At 40.1% G+C, this 11152-nt stretch overlaps 1 protein-coding gene across 4 annotated transcripts in view; it reads right to left on the bottom strand.

The window, feature by feature from the left end:
• atp8a1 (ATPase phospholipid transporting 8A1) overlaps positions 1-11152 on the bottom strand; it is a 222770-nt gene that overhangs the window by 45668 nt on the left and 165950 nt on the right. For all 4 annotated transcript variants that reach the window (XM_088343544.1, XM_088343546.1, XM_088343545.1 and 1 more), the window contains 2 exons: positions 8565-8639; positions 5178-5300 (listed from right to left, as the gene is read on the bottom strand). In XM_088343544.1, coding sequence (XP_088199670.1) covers positions 5178-5300; positions 8565-8639 — 198 coding nt within the window. The remainder of the gene's footprint in view (positions 1-5177; positions 5301-8564; positions 8640-11152) is intronic.

Genomic DNA, 11152 nt, shown 5'->3' with positions numbered 1-11152 from the left:
TAAAATGAGTTTGACACCCCTGGTGTATGCCAACTGAAAACAAGTGCCAAAAAGCACAAGGAAAAATACAATCTACGGAAACTCGAGTGACCATTCTTTTTGTTTTTTTGACGAGAAAATGAAAAATGGGAAAAAATAAACAGGGGGTAAAAAGAAAGAGAAATAGCAAACATGGAAATAATAGTGTAATAAAGGAAGGGAAAGGCCAAGGAAAAAAGGAAATTACAAAAAAAGAAGAAAAGAGAAAAGGAAAATACTGTAACAGCGAAAAGGGAAATGAGATGAAGTTCTGAATTCTGTGGGTTAAAAATAAAATAAAATTAAATAAATTACAGAAATTACAGGATGCAAAAAACACTGCTGAGGACCAGTGAACAAAGAGGCCGGTTAAAAAGGAAGAGAATATTTTGTTATTCCCTTTATTCTTCGTTTTTTTACATTCTGTGCCTCTCGTTTTAAGTTTTTTTTTTGTGTGATATTGTAATTTTTTTCTGTAACTTATTTCATATTCTGATGCTTGTTTATGATTTATTTAAAAAAAAACATACTTTTGCATTTCTTGGAAAGGATTAGCGCATTTACATTGAAAAGGCGCTTTTACTTACAAATTTTTCAGGTTACAAATCTACTCCCGGGACGGATTAAATTCGTAGGTAGAGGTACCACTGTATATAGGCCGGCATGGTTAGCGCGGATGCGGCGCGGTTCTGAGGCGTCATGGGTTCAAATCCAGCTAACAGCCTTCCTGTGTGAAGTTTGCATGTTCTCCCTGTGCTTGCGTGGGATTCCTCCGGGCACTTCGGTTTCCTCCCACATTCCAAAATATGGTCACGTCAGGTTTATTTGTATAGCTCTTAATCACAAAGAGTCTCAAAGGGCTGCACAGACGAAGGCTAATTGGCCGGTCCAAATTGTCCCTAGGTGTGAATGAAAGAGTGAGTTGTCCGTCTCTGTCTCTCCAACTGGCTAGCAACCATTTCAGGGTGTCCCCTGCCCACTGCCTCAATGTAGCTGGGATGGGCTCCAGCACCCCCGTGACCCTACAGAGGATAAGTGGTGCAGATAATGGATGGGTATCTAGATATCTATATACACATACAAGATGAGGCGCTAAATAATACACACTATCCCATTCATACGAATATAATGTTACTCATGTCTTGCTCTTGCACATGTCGACTGCACTACGTTTAATGCTCAAATTGCACAATGTCTGACCATTTCCTGTTTCATGCTGACTATTTTTGCACTATGATGACTTTGCACCAAATGCAATATTGCACAACCGTTACGATACCGACGTTATCACGACAACCCTGTATGTAACATCCCACATGCCGACATTTCTTGTGTAAAACACAGAGAGTGAAAGAGAGTGAAAGAGAGAAATAGAGAGAAAGAGAGAGAAAGAGAGAGAAAGAGAGAGAGAAAGAGAGAGAAAGAGAGAGAAAGAGAGAGAAAGAGAGAGAAAGAGAGAGAAAGAGAGAGAGAAAGAGAGAGAAAGAGAGAGAGAAAGAGAAAGAGAGAGAGAGAGAAAGAGAGAGAGAGAAAGAGAGAGAAAGGGAAAGAGAGAGAAAGAGAGAGAAAGAGAAAGAGAGAGAGAGAGAAAGAGAGAGAAAGAAAGAAAGAGAGAAAGAGAAAAAGAAAGAGAAAAAGAAAGAAAGAAAGAGAAAAAGAAAGAAAGAAAGAAAGAAAAAGAGAGAGAAAGAGAGAGAGAGAGAGAGAGAGAGAGAGAGAGAGAGAAATACAAGTACAGTGTCTTTGTTCGAGGCACCTGGCTATGACAACATCAAGTTGACATATTTCAACCTGCAGCTTGTTTTTCTCTTGCGCTTCTTTGAGTGTCGTCTCGCGGGCCAGATTCAATAAGATTTAGAAGAAAAGCCTGATCCCCTCTGCCATCACCCTTCTAAACAACCGGCCCCGTTTTTTGTGTAATAAATGTCTGTCTTTACAGTCGGTTTGAAGCGAATTTACCACAGGGGATCGATCAAATCTAAATCTAAAATATTGAGCTGTTGTTTTTTGATTGGCTGAGGAGGAATGGGCGGGGCAAACTGTAACATGGCTGTTAATGTGAAGTTTATATGAAAATGTGGTATTAAAAAGGTGACCTCTTCTCATTCTGCCACACCAGGGTAATTTCTTCACTCAACTTAAAGAGACAGCTTCGATTTAGGTTCTTTAAATTGTGACTTTTATGAATGAGAAAAAAAAAATATTGAAGAATAAAAACTTTTTGGGTTTGACTCCCTTGACTTGTGCTCTATAAAAGTTGTTTCAGTTTAAGTATTTCAAATTTTATACGATGAAATATTTTTACATTATATTGTTTATACTATTTTTACTCATGGCTTTTCTGGTTTGAATCTACATTTTATTGTACTATTACAGGTTTCATTGTGAATATTTAATTTAAACAAAAACTGAATATTTTTGGTGCGATTTCTGAGAGGGGCAGGGATTCTATTAGTTTGATCAGGGGTGTCAAACAGGCAGCCAGCGGGTCGGACGAGGCCTGCTAAGGGATTGAATATGGGCCCCGAGACAACGCTGAAGAAGCGCAAGAGAAAAACGAGCTGCAGGTTGAAATATGTCCACTTGATGTTGCCAAAGCCAGGTGCCTCTCACAAACGCTGTACTTGTATTTCTCTCCCTCATTCTCTCCCTCTCACTCTTTGTCTCTCTCTCTCTCCCTCCCTTTTAATCTCACTCTCTGCCTCTTTTTTGTTCTTCGGTCACTTTTCGGTCACTTTCTCTCCCTGTGTCTTTTTACCTTATTTCGCTCTCTCTTCCCTTTTTCCTTTTCTCTCTCTTTTCTCTCTTCCTCTCTCTCTCTTGCTTTGCCCTTCTCTCTTTCTCCCTATCCTTCTTTCTCTCTATCTTTGGATTGCTTTCTTTCTCTCTTTCTTTGCCCCTCTCTCACTATTTCCCTTTTTATCTCTCTTGTTTCTCACATTCTCTCTGCTCTCTCTCTTTCTCCCTTTCTCTCTTTTTTGGCCCCACCCTCTCTCTTTTTATCTCCCTCTCTTTTTTTATTTCTTTCTCTTTTTCTTTCTCTCTAATCTACTAGTCCGGCCCCCGAGAGAATGTTTACTCTATCGTGTGGCCCCGGTATCGATTCAATTTAAGATCGGGCCTAGAAAATCCAGCCCAACCCATCCCTGTTCCGCGGGACTTTAAGTCATAACCCGAGCCCGATTAACCAACTTGATTTTAGGGACCGAGCCCTGTGAAATTGTCATATTTCATATACGGGGTGCCATTAGCTCAGGAGGTAGAGCACTTATCTTGGGATCAAGAGGTCGCAGGTTCGATTCCCGACTCCTCCGTGGTATAAGACACTGAATCCCTAATGCCCCCGATAGCTGGTAGTTGCCTTGCATGGCTGATGCTGCTATTGGTTGGTTATTATATAAGTGTGAAGCACATTGTAAAGCGCTTTGGGAGGTCTACAGACCATTTACATTTACGGACGGGCCAGTAACTGACTTTTTGTTTTTTTAGTTGCGGACTGAAACCATTGTGTGGATCCTCCACCATGCAACACAAACAAAAAGAAACAAAGAGTAATGACAGGTGGATCATTTTTTGAATAGGTCAGTTTTGAATAGTAGTCATTTTTGGGTTTCAGATCTTACCTCCAATATCGATCGATACCATCCTGTATTAACTTGGATCGGATCAATACCAAAAACCCCAGTATCGCCTACTCCCAATTCAAAGTTTGACTGTAGTAATCTTATAATAGCTTTAAATAACCAGATGATTGCATTTGGAATTGGTTCAAATAATAACATGTCTTTATCAACTGAAAAGTCAGCAATGGTTATAGGTGTCAGGTTTTCAATGTAAATCTCTTGAATTTCTGTCTCAAGGTAATTAGCTTGTTTTTATATTACTAAATATAAAAACAATGTTTCTCATACACACACAAACGTTTCAACAACGAGTGTAATTATATCTCTTGTACGTTTATCAATCTTGTATTCTTTTATTTTGAAGTCGTGTTCTTGTCTGTACTGATTCCTCTGACGTAAAAATAAACACTCCCTCTCTCGGTTTTGGGACCTCAGCCAGGAAGGACGTGAGTTCTTTGCTTCCACCATCATGTAAGATTAAACTATATACATGTCTCCCGGCCTTACTGTGCAGAGTTTGTATGTTCTCCCCGTGCTTGCGTGGGTTTCCTCCGGGCACTCCGGTTTCCTCCCACATTCCAAAAACATGCATTTCAGGTGAATTGGCCGGTCCAAATTGTCCCTAGGTGTGACTGAGCGAGTGAGTTGTCTGTCCCTGTGTGCCCTGCGATTGGCTGGCAACCAGTCCAGGGTGTCCCCTGCCCACTGCCCGATGATTGCTGGGATGGGCTCCAGCATCCCCGCGACCCTACTGAGGATAAGCGGTACGGCTAATGAGATGAGATGAGACATGTATTTTATCTGTGCAAATATAGCCACTAAATAGTTTTAATAATGTCTATCCCTGACAATAGGTTAAAATGAAATGAAATGAAATGATCTGCATTTATATAGCGCTTTTCAAGTCAAGACTTCCCAAAGCGCTTTACAGTGTGCTTCACATTTCCCAATAGGGGCCTTGCAGCCATGTAAGGCGCTAACCTGCTTATTGGGGGTATTAGGGATTCAGTGTCTTACCCAGGGACACTTCGACATGTAACACGGGAGAGCCGGGATTCGAACTGCGATCTCTTGATCGCAAGACGAGCGCTCTACCTCCTGAGCCACTGCCGCCCCAGGTTACAGTTCACATCTCACTGATGGATTTCTCCGCTTGAACCAACGGTTGAGCGCTTTAACAAATTGCACAATTCTCCACGGCGAACGGCGTCATGCTACATCCTTTACATCCCCCCTTTCGCCCCTTCCCTCCCTGCTTCTTTCATCACCACCAGCCTGACCTGGCATGCCTTTGACCCCCAAGGCCAGTTCTTCTTTATTCCACCTCCACGCCACACTAACCAGGTCACCACGCCTGTGAGGAGGCTACAGCAGCCCACTGTGGCCCAAAGAGGAGACGTCTTTATTGCTAGCTTAACAAGAGAGCCCCCACTCCCCCACCCCAAAAAACCATCATGCTTGGCTAACTAGACAGGACAGGTCACAACAGACCAAGACCAGCCTCCAGCTTACTTGGTGATGCAAATGGGAGTTTACCTTGGTGTTGAATCCCATTGCATTCTGGGACGTTTTGTAGAGCTCCGGGTACTTCAGCATGTTTTCTTTCCGACAGGAGCGCTCGAATATTCCCAGAGTGAGAGGAGGCAGGGCAGTGAAGATCTGGACACAAATTAAAACATGGACGAACATATACATACCTTAAATATTCAATTATTTAGTGTCATGTATATATATATATATATATATATATTTCTTTTATTCTAAAAAATATTTGGGTAAATAAAGTGAAAGACATGAAAAAACAAGATTTAGAGCTTTTAAATGACTATTCATTATTTAATAAAAAAATAAAACATTAAAAATAGCACCTTTCCCCCCCAAAAAGTGTAGTTTTTACTTTCTAGAATGAATATTTAGTGTGTTAAAACAGAATTCATTTGACTTCACTTTCAGGAAAAAAAAAGGTTATTGGGAAACCATTTCTAGATACTTCAAATGTTTCAATATCTAAAATCAGATTCATAATAAAGCAAAAAGAATATTATATTATTTATTAGATAGATGTCTAGATAGATAGATAGATCGATAGATAGATGTCCAGATAGATAGATGGATAGACGACTAGATAGATAGATAGACGTCTAGATAGATGGATAGATAGATGTCTAGATAGAAAGATAGATAAATAAACAGATAGGTGTCTAGATAGATGTCTAGCTAGAGATGTCTAGCTAGATAGATAGATGTCTATATAGATAGATAGATGTCTAGCTAGATAGATGTCTAGATAGATAATTAGATGTCTAGATAGAGGTCTAGAGATAGATAGATAGATAGATGTCTAGATGTCTAGATAGAGGTCTAGAGATAGATAGATAGATGTTTAGAGATAGATAGATAGATGTCTAGATAGATGTCTAGAGATAGATAGATAGATAGATAGATAGATAGATAGATGTCTAGATAGATGTCTAGAGATAGATAGATGTCTAGATAGAGGTCTAGAGAGATAGATAGATAGATAGAAAGATCGATAGATAGATGTCTAGATAGAGGTCTAGAGATAGATAGATAGATGTCTAGATAGAGGTCTAGAGATAGATAGATAGATGTCTAGATGTCTAGATAGAGGTCTAGAGATAGATAGATAAATGTCTAGATAGATGTCTAGAGATAGATAGATGTCTAGATAGATGTCTAGAGATAGATAGATGTCTAGATAGATGTCTAGAGATAGATAGATAGAAAGATCGATAGATAGATGTCTAGATAGATAGATGTATAGATGTCTAGATAGATAGATGGATAGATGTCTAGATGTGTAGATAGATGGATAGATGTCTAAATAGATAGATGGATAGATAGGGAAATTCACACTTCCAGCAGTATCCTTGTGTTGAAAAATAAAATAATAAAATAAGGATATAGAATACATCTCGATTGTTCTCAGCTCAGGGATGCTGCTGGAAATGTGAATTTCCCTTCGGGGATGAACGAAGTATCTATCTATCTATCTATCTATCTAAATACCCAATGTAACGTTTTGCTATAGATTATTTAAATAGTGCTACGGAAAATACACACTGTAATAAAAACAGAGTAATATGCTAATGTAGGGGTAGGGTTTAATGTGGGCTTTTACTCCCTCGGGTGGTGTTAAAGAGCCTCAGGGCATGAGGAAGAAATGATCTCCTCAGGCTGTCCGTATATATATTATACATTCAATATATCTATATTTATAACTGATTATATTTAGATATAATCAGTTATAAATGGCGGTGCCTGTCACATGCTAATTTATTTTTTTATTGCCTGAACCAAAAAGAAAAAAACTACGGTAAACATAAATAACATTGGTAAATTTGTATTCCTGTTTTGGAGTAGGAGGGGGAAAAAAACTATTCGGTAAGATTTCAAGCCCAAAATGGTATGCAAACCTCCTTTGTTGCCTAAAGCCAATTCCTGTAGAGATTTTAAATGTAATTGTGTTCATTTTTTCATCTCCCAAGCCTGCTGTCTCCGTTTTGAACCATTAAGCTAAGTAAAATTACTCTAAACCAGGGGTGTCAAACTCAATTTACCTCGGGGGCCACAGGATAGAACAAACATTCCCTCGGGGGCCGGACTAGTAGATTAGATAGAAAGAAAGAGAGAAAGAAATAAGACAAAGCGAAGGAGAGAAAAAGAGGGTGGGACAAAGAAAGAGAGAAAGGGAGAGAGAGAGAGAAAAAGAGAAAAAAGAGAGAGAGAGAGAACGTGAAACGTGAGAAACAAGAGATAAAGACAAATAATAAGAGAGGGGGAAAGAAAGAGAGAAAGAAAGATATCCAAAGAGAAATAGAAAGAGAGGAGAGAAAGAGAGAATGGAAGAAGGAGAGAATGGGAAAGCAAGAGAGAGAGAAAGAGAGACAAGAGAGAGAGAGCAAAATAAGGTAAAAAAGACAAAGAGAGAGAGAAAGAGACAAAGAGAAACAAAGAAAGAGACAAAGAGAGACACAGAAAGTGAAAGAGAGAGACAGCGAGAGAGAGAAAAAGGGAAGGGAAAAAAAGAGAGAGAGAGAGAAATACAAGTCCACCGTCTTTGTGAGAGGCACCTGGCTTTGGCAACATCAAGTGGACATATTTCAACCTACAGCTCGTTTTTCTCTTGCGCTTCACTGAGCGTTGTCTCGCGGGCCGGATTCAATCCCTTAGCGGGCCTGATCTGGCCCCCGGGCCGCATGTTTGACACCCCTGCTCTAAACCTTCTCAGGTTTCCTTACTTTGGAAGTTTCCCCACTGCTTGCATGAAAAATTCCTCTCCAACAGGCAGATATCGTGGCCTTGGATGCAAAGATTTAGCAGTGTTCTAAAGCTGAACTGTTGTGTAGCAGGGGTTTAGAGGCAGGGGTTTGCGTGGGTCACTTAGCAAGTCTTCCCATCGGGACTGTCAGGAGAGGGAGTCTGCAACGGTCTGAGAGACATGCTCTGAAGAGGGGCAGACTCGGACCAGTGCCTCTGACGGACTCCCACGGATCCCCGGGAATTTGGGCTGGTTTGACTGAGATGGTGGTTTATTGGGAATTAATGTAAAAGGCAGGACTGCAAGAAGGTCCACTTCATGATCAGTTCAAACATATGGACATTTGTACTCTGGTTGTGACAGATATGAAAAATGACTTCATTAGGGGAGGCCCCACTACAGAGCCCTGCGGGACTCCCCTTCCCATTGCTTTTTAATATCAAGCAGGCAAAACTACACCGGGTAACAACACTTCCTGGGGAAAACTAAATTGTTGTTCTTTCACATTCAGGGCATAGTTTAAGTCACAGGGGAATGTTGGGATTTGACAAAAGGCCATTAATACATTGGAGGATTTTCAGGATGCCTCCAATTGCAGCCCTTTTAAGTTCGTAGACTGTAAAATTCTTACTGACACTCACCACGTTGTACAAGCCGATGCACCAGCGCTCAAACAGGATCTGACCCGAGAAGCCATTGACAAATGCAAACCAGATCTGTTGGAGAGGAAGAAAAGAAATGCATGTGAAATGAGTGAAAGAACAGAGGACGAAAAAGCCAAACGTTATTGCAGATGTATCGTCGGAGTTCAAGTGTGAAGAAACGGGAACAAGATTGGGAGTCGGATATTTTATGTTCTCAAGTGCATTTTTTGACATGCTAAAAGTGATGCAAGACTGTTCTTGGGGTGTTTGCTATGACTCCGCAGATTTAATCTAACTTCTAATAGAAAAAAAGTCAAAGAAAAAGCCAAACTGCCACGTTGACCTTTTATCTGAAGATCCACATATACAATAATTAAAGGAATAATTGTTATTATTTTTAAAATGTAATTTACTAAGCAAACCCAAACCATTTTTTTGGTGGATATAAACCCAGGCATGTTTTAAACACTTTCCGAAGTTTTAAAAAATATATATATTTTTAAAGATTGCTAGTAGCGTTTTGCTACCCTTCACAGGCACGGTTTGGGATGCAAGTTATAATATTATTATTAAAGCTTTGAAAACTCTCTCGGTGTACCGTCTTTCTTTGTAAATATGTGTAACCATATATAATATGTATTTGCAACTGTATATTTTGGTAAGACTTATTCTGATATGTTTTCCACGGGCGAATCAAAAAGAAGGGGCGAAAACAACGGGGGCTGATGGGAAGTGGAGTAAAGGTGAGACGTGTTTGTTGACGCGGCCGACAATAGTGGATATATATTTTTCCTCACCCTTACCTTTGGAAATATACACTTTTTTCCTTCGATTACTTTCAACGGGCACCCGGACTCTGCTGGTCTGCATTAAATGTAAAGTACCGGTATCATTTTCCGTTCACTTGGCCGGCTGTGTTTTTGGGACTATATCGGTTATGGGTTAATTTCGTGTTTGTATTGCGGTTTTTCAATGTAGGCGCATGCGGCTAATATACAAGTGCGGCTTGTGTATGTACAAAATCGGTTTTCCTCCTGAAATGTGGTGGGTGCGGCTTATAATCAGGTGCGCTCTATAGTCCGAAATTTACGGTATACATTTATTCATGTATTCAATTTTTCTGTGGGAAATTTTGGCCCATGACTACTCTGGCTTGAAAGAGCGCTTGGTGGGGTTCCAAAACTCAATGCCGTAATTCTCGCATGAGTAAAAAAAACTTTAGGGTATGTTGTCTTTGTTGTTCTGGATTGAACAAGGCCCAGCTGCCTATCTATCCTTCTCTGCATTGCTGTTTTTTACCCACTAGTGGGTCAACTCGATAACATTTTTAAAATTGAAAAATACATAATTTACATGTTAGGATTTTTGAAAAAAATGCTTAACAGTGAGTATAAAATGTGTTTCTATCGAAAAAATAACTTTGTATATGGTGCGGGCCCTTGAAAATGGTTGGTAGGCAGCAATTGGACCCCAGGGATGTACAGTAGTTTGGTCAAGTTTATTTTCAAAAATGTAGTTTTTAGCAGAAATTTTAGACTTGTATTAAAGGTCAAAAATTGAAAAGAGGTGGTGTACGTCCAAAGATTTCAAAATAAAAGTTTCAGTGATACTGACTGAATGGATAATTGATCACTTCCTAACACAGGGGTGGCAAACCAAAATTCTGAAAGATATAACTATTGCCCCCACCCAAAATATGTGGAGCCACAGAAAAAAAACAAAAAGGAGATTCACACCTAAAAATTAGTAATTCAATGTGCAATATTTATTTCAATATTTTTTAAACTTTGGAAAAACATAGGAATGCTTGTCATGTTTGTCCTTCTAATGATAAAAAACACAATGCATACAATTGCCTCCACAATCTTTTTCAATTTTCAAACATGCAATTATAGCATGCAATTTTCTCGCGAATTTGGGCGGAGACATTTATGGACTAATTAATAATCGCACTAATGTATAGCTGCAAGGGTATAAAAGGTTCAACATTGAGTGTACGTTGTCTTTGTTGTTCTGGATTAAACAAGCCCTGGCTGCCTATCTTTCTCTGCAATTTGTCCGACTGTTGTTTTAATTCCATGTGCTTTATAAACCATGGTATATCTGAACTGTCTGAACGCATAAATATTACTTCAAATGCACAGAGCTTTCACGAGTACGGTCACGATCAAAAATTCAACACGTGATTTTCCAGACAATTCTCAAAAGAAGCAGAGCCGCCGTCAAATCTGTCTGGGAAACATCAGGGCAGCAGCCCTAAGCAAGCACTTCCTCGCTTCATTGGACTTGATTATGAAGGCATGAGCTGCCACAAATTGGGACTATTTGAGGGTCTCACCCGCCCCCGTGTGCCTCCCGTTCTCAATCTGCCACCGGCCCTTCCCTTGAAATTGCAAAGGGGCATACATGCGGCCGGCCCAACCCCCAATTCGGAGCCTCAAAGGCATGCATGCTAAAACCGGGACGGGTTTTATGTGCACGTCTGTGAGCGCCCTTACTACCACGCCCACCTCTGCACAGAAATCAGGTGCACTCTACCATGAGTCTGTTGCTTTTGTACGCGGGGGCCCCTGTTTTCACACTCG

The sequence above is a fragment of the Urocampus carinirostris genome, chromosome 9 (assembly GCF_059441175.1).
Source record: "Urocampus carinirostris isolate Australia breed hairy pipefish chromosome 9, RoL_Ucar_1.0, whole genome shotgun sequence".
In the NCBI taxonomy this organism is placed as follows: domain Eukaryota; kingdom Metazoa; phylum Chordata; class Actinopteri; order Syngnathiformes; family Syngnathidae; genus Urocampus; species Urocampus carinirostris.
Note: the sequence above shows the minus strand (reverse complement) of the source record. Positions and strands in the feature narration are given on the sequence as shown.